General features: G+C 41.8%; 1 protein-coding gene across 7 annotated transcripts in view; it reads left to right on the top strand.

Annotated features, from left to right (window-relative positions):
* Window positions 1–16673, top strand: part of zmiz1a (zinc finger, MIZ-type containing 1a) — a 68271-nt gene that overhangs the window by 47181 nt on the left and 4417 nt on the right. For 6 of the 7 annotated variants that reach the window (XM_047351539.1, XM_047351538.1, XM_047351540.1 and 3 more), the window contains 17 exons: window positions 7077–7212; window positions 7943–8057; window positions 8178–8398; window positions 10863–11064; window positions 11156–11437; window positions 11527–11706; window positions 11818–11886; window positions 12020–12185; window positions 12296–12437; window positions 13471–13681; window positions 13790–13895; window positions 14023–14183; window positions 14259–14326; window positions 14413–14481; window positions 14567–14850; window positions 15362–15552; window positions 16222–16497. In XM_047351539.1, coding sequence (XP_047207495.1) covers window positions 7077–7212; window positions 7943–8057; window positions 8178–8398; window positions 10863–11064; window positions 11156–11437; window positions 11527–11706; window positions 11818–11886; window positions 12020–12185; window positions 12296–12437; window positions 13471–13681; window positions 13790–13895; window positions 14023–14183; window positions 14259–14326; window positions 14413–14481; window positions 14567–14850; window positions 15362–15552; window positions 16222–16497 — 2879 coding nt within the window. The remainder of the gene's footprint in view (window positions 1–7076; window positions 7213–7942; window positions 8058–8177; window positions 8399–10862; window positions 11065–11155; window positions 11438–11526; window positions 11707–11817; window positions 11887–12019; window positions 12186–12295; window positions 12438–13470; window positions 13682–13789; window positions 13896–14022; window positions 14184–14258; window positions 14327–14412; window positions 14482–14566; window positions 14851–15361; window positions 15553–16221; window positions 16498–16673) is intronic. The other variant, XM_047351541.1, reaches the window with a different exon arrangement.

The following is a 16673-nucleotide window of genomic DNA, read 5'->3' as shown; positions in this document are numbered from 1 at the left end:
TCTGGCCCCTGGAAGACATTTGACTATGGTCGCTTGTGTCTCTAGTGCCACATTTCTGACTATGGAGCTGCCAATTACCAGAGTTGGTTTCTCAGCAGGTGTGTCGCTAAGCGGGGAAAATCTGTTAAAAAAGCAGACGGGTTGGTGGTGACCTGTGGGCTGGGATCTAGGACTATGCTTTCTACGTACCGTCACCCAGCCGACCTGAGGCCCCGGCTGCGTGGGTTCTGCTGGAGGACTGCTATGGGAAGCTACCCTCGGTGGCTCCGCGCTGGCTAAGGGGCCTCAGCTATCTGCTGGATTTTCAACAGCGCGGAGCAGGGCCTCCAATTCCGACACCCTCGCCTCCAAAGCTACAGAAATGCTAAATTTATTACACGTACCATTATCACTAAAGGAGGCAGAGGAGTAACTGAACGTCTGACACAGAGAGCAGGAGAGAGGAGAAGACTCAGAGAGAGAAACAGCAGAACCAGTAGCCATGGTGGAGCTAATGCTAAGCTAGCGACTCCTTACCACTACTAGAAAAAAACCGTGTAAGACATGGAGAGTCCCCAAACGTTAAAAGTAGCAACAGAAAGTATGTGTTTTAACGTGCTTATATATTAGAACAAGAGATATCACAGTAGAGAGAAATCAGATCAAATGAGAGAGCTTCACACACCAAACAATTCACCAAGTGTAACAGCGAAAACAGGAAGTGACGTTACCCAGAGCATCCAATCACAACACCTGAGACAGATCAGAACACTTTACCTAAAATGTTTTATTTGTCTCCAATATGCCTTCATATTTTGTCATAGAATGATGAGCTCAGTAAGGAAATACACAGTTGGATGCAAAGTAGGACCATGATGCCATTTACATATTTAAAAATCAACCACAGTTGTGTAACTGCCACCTAACTTCCCTGTACTGGCGAAACACTTGTATCAGAGTTGTTGTTGAGTGTTTAAATGCGCAGCAGCAACAAATATCCCTTCAGTACTGGTGGATAAGCCCTCAGGGACCATTGTAGCATGTTTCTAATAAGTAATTTATGTTTCACAGTTTAGCAGCATTCTCCCTGTTCTTGTCCACAACTCTGAACTGTTGAAACATTTTCAAGTTGCCGCCATGCTCTGCAGAGCTGTTTGCAAACATAGAGGTTTTTTTAAGATAACTTGAGTTTGATGGTCAAACTGTGTGTAAAGACAAAAATATAAGGACAAAAAATGCAGAATTAATCCAATCTTGGTGTAAAAAAAAAGAAAGGAATAGAATAGTATTGTTTTCTGTATCTATTGGGTTTATCAGCAAATGGAATCACACAGATACACATAAAGGTAAGCAATAATAATAAAATAGAGATTGTACATTAAGGTCGAATATACAGCAGAAAACTGAGGTTTGCATAGCGAATACAGATTCTAAAAAAATGTACACTGCTCAAAAATGTTAAAGGAAAACGTCAGATCTCAATTGAAGAAAAATGTGCTTGATTGGGTAATGGGTAATGTCTTAGGAATATAAGGATGCTACATCATTTGATGAAAATGATTATTTCAAAATTATCCAACCACAGAGGACCTAATCCAAAGTCACCTAGAAATGTAAACTGAAAAACTGATGCGACAGGAATGTCCAATTTGCTGAAATGTCACTGCAACAACTCATAATGGTCCTCAGTAGTTTGTATGGCCCCCACGTGCTTGTATGCATGCCTGACGGATGGTGTCCTGGGGTATCTCCTCCCAGATCCTGGCCAGGGCATCACTGAGCTCCTGGACAGTCTGAGGTGCAACCTGGTGAATGGACCTAAACATGATGTCCCAGAGATGTTCTATTGGATTTAGGTCAGGAGAGCATGGAGGCCAGTCAGTGGTATCATTTTTTTCATCCTCCAGGAAATGCTTGCAGACTATTGCCACATGAGACCGGACATTACTATGCACCAGCCGGAACCAAGGACCCACTGCACCAGCGAAGGGTCTAACAATGAGTTTCATCCCCAATTCCTAATGGCAGTCAGGGTGCTGTCGTTTGTCCTGTACAGGTCTGTGCATCCCTCTATGGAAAGGCCTCCCCAGACCAAAATTGTCCCTCCACCAAACAAATCATGCTGAACAATGTTGCAGGCAGCATAACGTTTACAGCAGCTTCTCCAGACCCTTTCATGTCTGTCACATGACCTCAGAGTGAACCTGCCCTCATCTGTGAAAAGAAAAGTGCATAATTGTCGAACCCGACAATTCTGGTGTTCTCTGGCAAATGCCACTGGAGCTCCACGGTGTCGGGCAGTGAACGCAGGGCCTTCTAGAGGACGGCAGGCTTCCAGGCCACCTTCATGAAGTCTGTTTCTAATGATTTGGTCAAAGACATTAAAGCCAGTGGCCCAACTGGAGGTCACTTTGTATGGCTCTGGTAGTACTCATCCTGTTCCTCCTTGCTGAAAGGAGCAGATACTGGTCCTGCTGATGGTTGAAGGACCTCATACAACCCTGTCCAACTATCCGAGAGTTTGTCTTCTGGGGATCTCCTCCATGCTTTTGAGACTGTGCTGGGAGACACAACAAACCTGCTGGCAATGGCAAATATTGATGTGCCATCCTGGTGCAGTTGGACTGCCTGTGCAACCTCTGTAGGGTCCAGGTATCGCCTCATGCTACCAGTAGTGACACTGACCCTGGTCAAATGCAAAGCTACTGAAAAGTGGTCAAAATAAAATGAGGTGAGAAAAATGTCCTCCACCTGCAAAGCCATTCCTGTTTTTGGGGTCGTCTCATTGTTTCCACTTTAGTTTACCTGCTCTTTATTTCATTTACACCAAAACAGATGACGCTGATTAGCCACCTTCTCTACTACTTAACTGACTTGATATTATTTTCTGATTAAATATTGTTTCTTTTATTTTTTTGAGCAGCATGTTAGTTATTTCAGTCCTATTAAACTTGTGGCAAATTTAATTTATACACTAAAAACAGGGTGGGCCGTTATTTTTTTAAATAATCTTTTACTTAGATATATGATAATAAACTAAATACAGTCATCAGTCAGTCATTTTCTATACTGCTTCTTCCATAGTGGGTCGCGGGGAAGCTGGTGCCCATCTCCAGCAGTCTATGGGTGGGAGGCGGAGTACACCCTGGACAGGTCAAAATCAGAATCAGAAAAGCTTTATTGCCAAGTACGTTTTTGGACATACAAGGAATTTGTTTTGGCGTAGTCAATGCAATACAGTACAAATTTAACAGTATAAACATATCTACAATATAATATAATATAAATATATGTGCACAGGTCGCCAGTCCATCGCATCGTACTGTATGTTTAGTCTGATTTAAATTCAAGGTGTTCTTCTTGACTAAAAGCCAGACCGTGTTCACACCACTATATTCTATATCAATCTGTTTTTCTTTTTTTTTTTTGTTTTGTTAATTTTGAGCAAAAGCTTCTCAGAGGAACCTGTATCTCTCTCTGTTTACCGGAGTTGTGACACTCATGAACGAACTGAATCTATCGACCAGTTTTATGCACACAGAAGCTCCTCCTTTGCTGCTCCACTTAGTGAGACAGAAAACAGGCACAAGGGCAGGAACACAGAAGAGTACACAAACGCTGCTTATTTGACATGCAAATATCACACAGCCTCGTCTTGTACCCAACGTGTTGCAGTCTGAGGTGGACAGTGGGACACGCTTCATTTCAAGTGAATGCCTGGAATCTCAAAAAGTCAGCCAGTCAGTCAGTCATTTTCTACCGCTTATTCCATAGTGGGTCGCGGGGGAGCTGGTGCCTATCACCAGTAGTCTATGGGCGAGGGGCGGGGTACACCCTGGACAGGTCGCCAGTCCATCGCAGAGCCACACACAAACAACCACGCACACACCCATTCATACACCTAAGGGCAATTTAGAGTTACCAATCAACCTAACAGTCATGTCTTTGGACTGTGGGAGGAAGCCAGAGGACCTGGTGAGAACCCACGCATGCAACATGCAAACTCCACGCAGAAAGACCCCTGGCCAGGAATCGAACCCAGAACCTTCTTGCTGCAAGGCAACAGTGCTAGCAAATGGAGTCGGATTAGGTCGATGTTTAGTGCAAAATAGCGGTCTTTTCTCTAACCAAACAAACCCAGGCACCCTTTTTGACTCACTGATCGGTGAAAATTTCACTACTTCGGCATAAACCCAGCATTTGGGTTAAGAAATAATCAAAAACAGATTATTTTCCTGTTTGTTATTTAAAACCTTTGGATTTTGTTAATTGCTCCAGGTAAGCTCCATATGATTGTGTGTTCGGGAGAAAACTGGCTTTAATTATATAGAATATCTGTAAGCAGTTAACCTTGGCTCTTCTTCATCAGACTGCTGTTAAATCTTCATTACAAAGTGTGCGATTAAACTGTAAAGGCTTCAGTATAAATGAAATGGGAATAAGCAAAAAGATGAAAGAGAGGTGTAATTAGACAGAGACTTTGGCTTTTGCTTTCCCATGTTTTTTTGTTTTTTTTGCCTGATTGCCTGCGCTCTTGACATCAGACACTTTGTCTTTTCTGCTGATGACATTAACTAACCTAATGAGGACGATTTCAGAAAGATGACTTCATACTGGTATTTAAAGTTGTTTAGTAAATAAAAGAGAACAACTATAAAGAGACTGCAGTGTAGTCTCGGCCTTTCACAAATGACTGCGAGGTTAGATAAAGGTCAAAGGAATAAGCTTGTTAGAATATTCCCAAATGTATAGAGTGGCCCAACATTGTTCTGATTGACTTCAGACAGATTCCGCAATTTGTTTCTATTCTGATATGGTTAAAAAAAGTGCTTTTCAATTCTCTGTCTTTATTTCAGAGTGGCTCTGTCATTCATTTTCAGAGTTTGGGCTGTAAATAGTGGGTTGCCAGTTTGAAGAGACAGTCGTTCAGTGTGGAGGTGGTGATTTAGTGTCGAGATGAGCTCTGTGTAATGGCAGGGTGGAATAATTCCACTTTAACAAGGAGGCTTGGCTCTCTCCGCCCTCGAGAACAAAACACTGCTGCTCCTCTCCTTTGCTCTTCTTTCTTTCTATTTTCATAATTAGAGTAAGCAGTCACTTGTCTGATAAGCTGTTAATCTTTGAGAAGAATATGTATATTTTGTTAATATACTTACTATATTGCATGTATATCAAAGATTAAGGAACTCCTTTATTTTAGATCATCAGTTTAAAAAAATTCAACATAATTGCCATATTTAATACTCTTTAATTTTTAAAACTGGTAAATTTAACCTCATATTGTTTGGACTTTTTGTGGTCTGATAACATAAAAAGGATGTTTAAATCAGCCACAAAGAATGATCAAAAAGGCATTTGAAAAGAGAGTAAAATCAGCACGATTGCGTACAGAAAAAATATCCTGCTTTCTTGCTGAGGCAGTCAGATTACACCTGGGAGATATGAGAAAATGATTCTTAGCGTAGAGTGGCAGTGCTGAACAGAGGAAGTGAAGGACAGTTGAGATATCACTTTTTCTTACTTCCTACATTGATCTAATCTGTAACCCCAGTCGCTCCGTCTCTCCTTTTGACTCTCACACTACATTTCTGTCTGTTGGTTGAGAAGAAAACAAGGAGGTCCCTTTTATACTACAGATTGATTTCACACTGCAGGTAGATATGATAGAATTGGACCTCTGCGAACTGCACACATGGCAAGTAATCAGTCAGTTCTGCTGCATTAGGCTGCCCTCTGGAGGCAGCAACTTACAACAACAGGACCTAACCAGGAAGTACCTGCAGAGAGGATTTCTTCCTACTCGGAGCTTAGGTCAGGAGGGTGGCATGAACATTAACTTAAGTAGATTCAAGTAAAAGGACAATCACAAATGCTAAAAAGAATGTAAAAACAGAAACACAACCATTACAAGAGTTAATGAAAAATAAATCTAGGCAATGATAAATATTTAAAGCCATACCAACCTACAATTCTTTACCAATAAAAGGCTGATTACAACTATTGTTTGTTTCGTTCAGATTGTTTCACTACAGAGACCTTTGAAAATATTAAGACAGTCCTTTACCAGTATATTTTCGGACTTCGTGTCAAAAATACTAGTTTTATGTGGCCAGTTTAGAAGCATTCATATCAGTAATACATGTGACAATATTCCAACACAAAGAGAAAAGAGTGTTTAACAAGTTTTATTTTTTATTTTTTTATTTTGGTTGGGAAGGGTGAAAAAAAAACGTTTTCATTCAACATCTACAAAATCTATTTTAGTTCATTTTAACAAAACATCTTCATTAGCATCCAAGAATAATTTATTTAGCCAGATTACTAAGATTTAAGTGTGCTTTGCTGTATTTGTACAATATTGTGTGACAGCTTCATGTAAAGGTATTTTAAATGAAAAATACCTTACATGAAGTTAGCGGATTGTTCCAAAAATTTATGAAAATACAGAATGAAAAGTGCTGACTTCTTTTTTTTTAAAAAGAACAAATTTAAATGGGAACTAAAATCGATTCTTACAGAACAGCCTTAGATGTAGTACGGGGAGCTAATTTATCATTACATTAACATGCACTTCATGCAGTGTGATCACTGTTTTACTAAAATACCAAATTAAATGGGTGCTAAAATGCATCCTTGTGGAACACCAGCAGACATTCTAAGCTGAGCTGATGTATTGTTACATAAAGAAGCTTTTAATGCAGTCGGCTCAATGTTCAGGCTCATTTCTAAAAATAGAGAATTAAACCACGAGCTAAAATAGGTACTTAGGGAACAATCTTAGATAATATAGTTGTAGTTGGTGTATTATTTCATAAGCAGTTGCTGTTATTGCAATGTGATCCCTGTTTCAGCTCATTTGCATAACATTTGGGGGCTAAAATCCCCTTAGATATTTTAAGTGGACTTGATATATTGTTCACTAAATATGCACATCTTGCACCATGATCACTGTCCCAACTAATTTCCAAATGGGAAATAAAATTGATTCTTGTAGTTAGCCTTGGATATTATAACGGGAGCTGTTTATTATTACAGCAAGACCACGCAGTCTGGAACAATTTGACTAACGTGTTTATATGTGTGTGTTTTCCTTGTAGCTCTGCTGTCGTCGTGGTGCGAGGAGCTGGGCCGTCTCCTCCTGCTGCGTCACCAGAAGAACAGGCAGAACGAACCACAGGGAAAAGTCCCCATGCAGCCCAGCATGAACAGCATGAAGCCCAGCCTCACACACAGGTCAGTTACATGTGTGAGAATGTGTTTCTGTCACATGAACAAAGACAAATGGTAATAAAAAGGAGAAAATAGTACAAATACCAAGTCTTTCTATAAACTACAAAGTAAATAAATGTTTGAAGAGAAAAACAATTTCCATTGTTCTGTGAAGTGTTAGAATCATAGTGAAAGGAGCAAAACAGGATTTATTTGGGGTGGAGAGACAAACCAGCAGTGATGTGAAGTAATGTTTTTAAGGAACATTGTGTGCTCATGCCTTTCTTTTCCTCTAAGAGAAAATCCTGGAATTAGCTAAGATGCTGTTTGGCACCGCTAAGGATCTTCGGGGAAAAGTTGTGCCTTTTATGAGGAAATATTGAACATGTCAACATGAACATTCCAAGAGCTAAACCTCGGAGTGAAAACAAACCGCTTTCCAAAAACAGCACTTCTCTCCCCTCTACACAGACCACTTGTCTCTACCCAAGAGGATTTAGTTTATTTATTATATGTACCAGACTCTCTTATTTGTTTAAGTCAAAATTGCTTAAATTCCAGCTCTCATCTTCTCCATTTTCTTATTTATATCCAAGAAGTCTTTTCCACGACATTTCATTTTTTCCTGATGTGTCTAATAAAAAACTAATTATCAGGCCACTTAAAGCTTTTCACTTTGCTTCCTATCTTGCTTCAAATACCACATTACGGCACTAGATTAAGACTTCTATCTGTGTTTTTATCTGTTTTCCAGTGATGGATCCTTTCCTTATGACTCTGTCCCCTGGCAACAAAACACCAACCAGCCCCCAGGGTCACTGTCTGTGGTTACAACAGTGTGGGGTGTGACTAATACGTCACAGAGTCAGGTATCCATTCATCGTAAAGCACCCTCTCTATGATGCTCGCTTCTGCTGTAATTTGCAGATCTGATCTATGAATTTTCTCCTTTTGGCATGTTTTTTAAATATGTTACTTCCTGTTTGTAGGTGCTGTGTAATCCTATGGCGAACAGCAACAACCACATGAACCCTGGGGGAAACCACATGGGATCGGGTATGTCTGCCAGTGCAGCGGGGCTCAGTTCACCTCAGTTTAGCGCTCAGCAGCAGCAGTTCCCAAACAAAGGAGGGTCCGGCCAGACGTATATGCAGCAGGGCATGTATGGCAGGCCCAGCTACCCTGGTGGTCCTGGGGGATACAGTGGAAGGTGAGAGCCTAAATCAAGCCAATATATATATGGTAGTGGGTCAAAAGCCAAGGCTACTATCACCCTGCGACAGGATATGCTCGTGTTAAGGTTTAAAGGGGAAATACATATTTGTATATTCAATTTAAAACACCTTTTATACCTGCATGGTGGCTAAGAGGCACTTACAGTGCTGGTCAGACGTTTACATACATTCATCATGGATATGAATGTCATATTAATTTTAAACATCTTCAATAAGCTAACAGGAATTTGGTGCAAGTTTTAAATATATTATGTATTTTCTCTTATTAAATAGGTTTACAATTATATATACATACTCAAATATATTTATAAGCCACCATTAATATTTTAATAAATGCCCTTGAAGAGGTTGAAGCCAGGTACTAGCGTGATTCTGGTTGGGAATTTGACCACTTTTCATGGCTGAGTTGGTAGATTAATTTAAACTGGTTTGTTTCCAGACAGAGAACTTTAAGCTTACTGCGTTTCCAGTACCAGACAGACTCCTGTCATCTGCAGAAATTTCAGCAAGATGCTGCATATCTTCTATAAGTCTGTTTTGGAGAGTGTGATCTCTTCTGCCAAAATCTGCTGGGGTAGCAGGATCACTTAAAAAAAAAGCCCAACAAGCTGATAAAGAAGGCTGGGTCTGTTCTGGGGACTCCTCTGCAACCTCTGGAGATCATTGTGCAAAGAAGGATTCTTCATAAAATGAAAACCATTCTGGAGAACCCTGAGCATCCTCTTCATGAGACTGTTGTACAACAACAGTGTCTTCAGTCAGTGGCTTCTTCAGATCTGCTGTAAGACAGACCGCTACAGGAGATCCTTCCTGCCCACAGCCATCAGCATCTACAACAGATCTTGGAAGAAACTTGCATAATATGAAATACAACGTTTAATTTCCCTTTGGGATGAATAAAGTATTTTTAAATTGAATTTAATTAACTTTCAATAGGGTTGAGATTGGGGCCTTTCCAGAAGTTAAATCTTAGCTTTTCTGTCCATCCAAAACTTGTTTAATGTGTTTGGGTTCACCTCCCAGTTGGAAAACCCAATTGTGTCCAAGTTTCAGCTAACAATCTATGAATTAGTGATGAAGTTGTATTTGGTGAGGAATTTAGACCCCCACAGCATGATAATACCATCACCATTCTCTGTCTAAATTTTACTGTGGCCAAATAGCTCAATCTTTGTCTCATATAGGCATGAAACTTTCCTCCTGAAGGCATTTATTTCATCTACTCGCACAATACCACTGGTGTTCCAGCATCTTCCGGTTTATAATCAGGTAGAGCTTGGGACTCCCTGGGTTGTTCCTAAACATTATAACCAATTTACTTTCACCCTGAAGTCACAGTAATGGTCAGAGGGGGGGAACTCTGACAGAACTGGGTGTTCCAACTGGACAGACATCCCAAACAGGCATCAAAACTGTTTTGGAAGGCTTGTTGAATGGCCTTTCTAAAGCCCTGAACTCACCACGAAAAATGTAGAATCCATAAAAATTGTGGATTTTACTTAAACCCAACTGATTTTTAATAAAAAGTGTTCGGATCAGCCGGAATTATGCCAACACTTTACTTTTGACTACGAAAATTTGCTAAGGGACATTTAACTAAATGTAGACAAGGTGTATGTAAATGTTTGAGTCTGGATCAGAAATGAGAGAAAATCCACAAGAAATTCAAACTTGCTTTTAAAATTCATTGAAATTGTCTTTTATTGTCTAATCACTCCCCCCTGTAAAAATATTGGTTCAAATGCATCATGAAAGGCTCAGATTTAGTGAGCGCATGAAAACATCTGACCAGCACCTATGCATGTGTGTTTGCGCCTCATTGGGGCTTTCTGCCACATGTCAGTATGGTTATAACATTCATTTTAAAACCAGACTTTATTTTATCCCAGCAGTGTTTTTATCATTCAGGCTAACCTGTCCACTGAGTGGATTGTTTAGAAAAGTATGGAATTTGATTTGATCTCTTCCATAGTTTTCCAGATTTTATTAAATTTTTTCCCATTATGTAAAAGATAAAAAAAGTAATATACATTTTAACTGATCTAAGTTTATTCAGATGCCAAAAAACAGTGATCAGCTCTTTACCAAACTGCCTGCTAGAAGGTCAGCTTCAACACTGTATGATATCATTTTTTTGTTGGAAAAGAACAGAAAATAAAACCAACTCTGTACATAAATATCCCTAATGTAATAGAATGTGAATAAGATTTAATCTGAAATAGATTTGTAGGAACCCTGAATAGAGCTGTGAAAAGAGAGTGTGAATACTCACATAGAATAGAATACAATAGAATACAATAGAATAGAAATATTCTTATTGTCCCACACGTGGGGAAATTTAGATGTACCAGCAGCAAAGTAAAAGGCAAATGGAAGCATGCAGATACACACAAATAAGGTCTGAATAAACTTCATTGGTTGAAACTCCTGTTTTCTTAGTTACTCTGGAGGCCCAAATGCCCCTCCTGGGGGTATGGGCATGACCGCCCACACACGCCCCCCTGGTGACTTCACTCCACCAGCTGCCGCTGCTGCAGCTGCAGCCGTTGCTGCTGCAGCTGCCACAGCCACGGCCACAGCTACTGCCACAGTAGCGGCTCTGCAGGAAACACAGAATAAAGAGATAAACCAGTACGGACAGGTATGGAACCCACCTGGGAACATCTATCCATCCGCCTGCTTGTGGCTCAAACTAAGCCTGTTTAATACTTAAACCCTTTGTTACCTCGCAGATGTGCCCGTCGTTCCAAATGGGCCCTGCACCAGCCTACAACAGCCAGTTCATGAACCAGCCGGGCCCACGGGGACCCCCTGGAGGTATGAATCCAGCCGCCATGGGCTCAGCCATGAACAACCCCAATATGAGTGGTCCTCCAATGGGCATGAGCCAGGCTCGAACGCCAGGCATTGGACATTTTGGAGGCCCCAGCCAGAGGATGCCTCAGCAAGGTTACCCTGGTGGGCCACGACAGGCCATTCCCATGCAGGGGATGAAGAGGCCATATCCTGGGGAGGTCTGTGAAAAGTTAAAACAACTACAGGACTTTAACAGTAATGTTAACTGTTGCTTTTAACTTTAATGTCCTTCACTTTCATTATCCAGGGGAGTTATGGGGGTCCGCAGTACGGGCCAAACAGCCAGTTCCAGCCTCAGCAGGGACAGTACACCTCATCAAACGCCCCTAGGCCACTGCCTTCCCCTAACTACCCCAGCCAGAGGATGCCAGTGCAGCAGGGCCAAGGACAGTACCCCCCTGGTATGCCCATGGGCCAGTACTACAAGGTGAGTTTTTCCACATCATCTTTTCTATCTATATCTCGTGCACAGTTACAGACAAACTCTTTGGTAACTGCCTTGGAACATAACGATTCTTGCTTTTGATTTACCCCACAGCAAGAGCCCTTCAATGGTCAGAACACTAGCTTCACTGGAGGCGGATACTCCTATAACCAAGGCAATGGGGTGTGTTTTAACTTTGGTCTTTCAGACTCTTCAGTTTCAGCTTTCATCTGATTAAGTTATGTTTTTGCGCTTAGTTCAGCAGGTCTTTTATTTTAATTATATGTTCGTTTCCTGTCTTTCCTGTCTTTAACAGCCCCCCAGGCCTGGGAACTACCCCCACTCTCCAGTCCCTGGAAACCCAACCCCTCCCATGACCCCAGGAAGCAGTATTCCTCCTTATCTGTCACCAAACCAGGATGTGAAACCCCAGTTTCCACCTGACATGAAACCAAATATGACAGCACTTCCGCCCCCTCCAGGTGAGTTGGGCAGCAATTTTGAAATAAAGGGGTTAACATATTATGTTTTTCCTTGCGTTACCCTTCAAGTTTTTATGTGCTGGGGTTAAAGAGTGTTTTTTTCTCTTTAGGCAACCCAAACGAAGAGCTGCGGCTGACGTTCCCAGTCAGGGACGGGGTGGTGCTGGAACCGTTCCGCCTGGAACACAACCTGGCTGTCAGTAACCACGTCTTCCATTTGCGACCCTCCGTCCACCAGACACTCATGTGGAGGTATACTTAAACCATGCAGTGCAAGAGAAACTAGTCATAAACTTAATTCACTTCACCTAAATACAGTGTTCGTACCTTTCAATCTTTTTCACATTTTGTCACCTCAAATGTTTCATGTACTTTATCAGGATTTTACTGGATAGACCAACGCAAAGTAGAGCACAATTAGCAAGTAGAAGGAAAACGATACATAGTTTTCAACCATTTTTACAAAAAAGATATGAAAACTATGTCATGATTTGTATTTAGCCCCCTTTACGCTGACATGGTAAAAATCCAGTCCGACCAATTATTTATTAACATTTATGAAAGCGTGACATGAAGAAACCCATAATTTGCAAATAGCAATGAGAAGTCCTCTTGAGCCAATTTCGGGGTCAGATGAGACCAAAATTACATTCAAATTGCTGTTTGTAGTAGAAAACTAACACTGCATATCCTTATGAACATGCAATTCCCACTTTAAAACATGACGGTGGCCGCATCATGCTGTGTGGTTACTTTTCTTCTACACGAACAGGAAAGCTAGCCAGCTGTGATGCCAAGGGTAAAACTGCCTGAAAACTTGTCACAGGTTAAAAAAGACTTGAGACTTGGGTGGAGGTTCATCCTCCAACAGAAACAGAACCCTAAATATAGAGGTAGAGCTACAATGGAATGGCTTAGGTCACACCATATTCATGTGTTAGAATGGCCCAGTCAAAGTCCAGATCAAAAAAAGACTTGAAAATTGATATTCCCCCAAGCTCTCCTTCTAATCTGAGTCTGAGCTGTTTTGCAAAGAATGGGCAGCCTAAATATTCAAAGTTTCAAGAAGCATAGTCAAAAAGAAACACGGCAGCAAATGTAATAAAAGGTACTTCTACAAAGTTGCACACTAAAATTATGCACTACTTTGCATTGATCTATCATCACGAAAATACAGTGAAGTTTGCGCTTGTAAAGTCACAAAATGTGAAAAAAGTTCAATGATTATGACTACATTAGTAAGCCATATACTACATAGACTGTCCTATGATTGTTCCTCTTGTAGGTCAGACCTTGAACTCCAGTTCAAGTGCTACCACCACGAAGACAGGCAGATGAACACCAACTGGCCAGCCTCGGTTCAGGTCAGCGTCAACGCCACGCCGCTCACCATCGAGAGGGGCGACAACAAAACCTCCCACAAGGCACTGCACCTGAAGCACGTTTGCCAGCCGGGGAGGAACACCATCCAGATCACGGTCACCGCCTGCTGTTGCGTGAGTGTTCTCAGCCGTCTCGATGAGATGCAACTCTTCCATTCAGCAAAAATACATGTAATACACAGAGGAAGCAGATGGGTAACTCTGTCTCTTGTTGCTTTTTAGTCCCACCTGTTTGTGCTACAGCTGGTCCACAGGCCATCTGTACGCTCCGTCCTCCAGGGGCTTCTGAAGAAGAGGCTCCTTCCTGCAGAACACTGCATCACCAAGAGTATGGCTAATTTTTGCTTTTACTGTAGTTAGGATCTCTTTATGGTAATTCTCTATAACAGTTATTAACAAACACATATCACTGTCCACAAACCAAATTTCCCTTTGAAACATAACCGTTTCTGCAGTTAAGAGGAACTTCAGCAGCGTAGCAGCATCGGCAGGCAACACCACTCTCAACGGAGAGGACGGCGTGGAGCAAACGGCCATCAAAGTATCGCTGAAATGTCCTATTACCTTTCGACGCATCCAGCTCCCCGCACGGGGGCACGACTGCAAACATGTGCAGGTTTGTTTTGACTTTAAAGAGCGAATAAAGAGAAGTTAGAAGGTTTTACTGATGGCTGCATGTTGCCCTCTTCAGTGTTTCGATTTGGAGTCCTACTTGCAGCTCAACTGTGAGAGGGGGACATGGAGGTGTCCTGTGTGCAAGTAAGTGAGAATCTTATTTTTCTGAGTGAAAAGATTGGACTGTTATCAAGAATAACTCTAATATGTGTTGGTTTTTCTCCTCCTAGTAAAACAGCATTATTAGAAGGTCTGGAGGTCGACCAGTATATGTGGGGTATCCTTAATGCCATCCAAAAGTAAGTTTCTTGTCATAAAAGGCGAATTATTCTTCAGTTAGTCTGTCTGTTTCAATCCAACATAATCTGCTGTTTCCTCCAACAGTTCAGATTTCGAGGAGGTCACTATAGACCCCACATGTAGCTGGAGACCAGTTCCCATCAAGTCTGAGCTGCACATCAAGGAGGATCCAGATGGACCGCTGGCGAAGCGCTTTAAGACAATGAGCCCGAGTCAGATGACCATGCCCAACGTCATGGAAATGATCGCTCAGTTGGGGCCTGGTCCAGGACACGGACCAGGACCTGGGCCAGGTCCAGGTCCAAGTTCCTACCCCCCTCACCCTGGACTGCATCCCAGCGGCAATGGGGGAGATTACCCTGGAGCAGGTAAGAAGAAGCAGTCGACATAGCAAAAGTCTATTCAGGGTGGAAAGAAAAAACTGTTTTCATTTCCACACTTTATTCTATAATCCATTCAATGTGTTGTATAATTCTTTCATCCATCCATCCATCCATCCATCCAGTGGTTTTTACAGTTTACAAAATGAAACTTTGTGGTGAATTCATAGTGGATTTTTTTTTATTTCTGTTTAACATATGGTTCTCATCTGGGGTGGGAACGCTGCTACTTTGAGTCTGAAAAAAATAGGAGGTTGAATCTTAAAAATATGGAGTTTTTTTGTTTTGTTCAGCTGAAACCATTGATGCGTCTCCTGTGCTTTAAACAAAGAAACAGCCAGAAGGAAAAGCTTGATGCACAACCTGTTTTAATTTGTTTCTTCTCTAAAACTGTTCTTTCTGCAGTAATAAAGTAAAATGTGTTATATATTCAGTGTTTTAAAGCCCAAAGGCAGGTGTTCTTTGTTATGAACAAGTGTTTTCTCTTTTCCTCCTGAAGGCAACAGCTACCACAATCAAGGTAGCTTCGACTTCCCTAACGGGAACCCATCTGGTGGTGGTGGTGTTGGAGGAGGAGGTGGTCCTCCTATGAATGATTTCATCCATGGCCCACAGCTCTCTCACCCACCTGATGGACCTGGTGGTCTTCTCCCCCACGACAAGCCCCTTAGCCACGGCATGAACGATTCAGTAAGTACATCCCCATAACCTGTGAATAAAGAGGTACAATTGTAGCACTCAAGTCCTGAAATTTACAGTGCCTTGAAATGGATATAATACCCCTTAAATAGGTTCACATTTTGTCATGTTACAACAAAAATCTTCAGTATTATTAGGATTTTATACCGTAGACAACACAAAGTAGTCCATGATTATGAAGAGTTGGGACAACACTTCATAAAAAACACCTTTAGCTACAATTATAGCTGCAAGTTATCCCTGCCTCTGCTAAAGAAAAGCATTCTCACCCCATGATTCTTGACCTTCTGTATTTTGCAGATCTATCTCATAAAATACAAATAAAGCTTGTGATTGTAACATGACAAAATATGAAGAAACAAACATTAAAGACACTGTAAATCTACTATTGTCATATTTTATAAGTAAGTGAGAAGAAACTCTGCCCAAATGACGTGTTATCTGAACAAGGTGCAGCTTGGGCCTCTAAGCCAGCATGTGTGCTCAGTCATGCTCACATGCTCATGCTTCCATTTTAAAGACCTGTTCCACATTATTCATACTCATTTAGTTTACCTCCCCTCCTGCCTTAACACGTTATCCTCCCCTCTGTGTTTTCCGATCTGTACCTTATCCTTCCTTTTCACTCTCTGGCTTTCTGTTTGCGTCTCGCACCTGCAGATGTCCCATTCAGATCAGTCCCATAACCCCATGCAGCCGAGCATGCATGCGTCTCCCCATGCTGGCAGCCATTCAGGGCCGCCCTTACATCACAGTGGCCAGTCAGGGCAGCCCTTGCATCACAGTGGCCAATCATCGCAGCCGCCTCGCCAGCCTCAGCCGCAGCCTCAGCACCCTGGGCAGAACAGTCACCCCCATGGTGATCTGAGCTTTAACCCCTCCTCAGACACGCAGATGGCTCAGGGAGCCCAGGACATGCCCGAACCCTCCCTGGATGTAAGTGTGCCTTGCTTTGGGTGCCGTAAGCTAAATGTTTAACAGCTAACATTGTCTGCTGCAGCTGCTCTCATCTCTTTCCTGTCTGCTTTGATTACAACAAATTCCTCCTAAAGAGAACTGAACAGAAATTAGATTTTGAAGGTACATCACTTCTCACTGATTTTGCTGCTTTT

The sequence above is a fragment of the Girardinichthys multiradiatus genome, chromosome 22 (genome assembly GCF_021462225.1).
Source record: "Girardinichthys multiradiatus isolate DD_20200921_A chromosome 22, DD_fGirMul_XY1, whole genome shotgun sequence".
Lineage (NCBI taxonomy): Eukaryota > Metazoa > Chordata > Actinopteri > Cyprinodontiformes > Goodeidae > Girardinichthys > Girardinichthys multiradiatus.
This window is presented reverse-complemented; position numbering and strand designations above follow the sequence as displayed.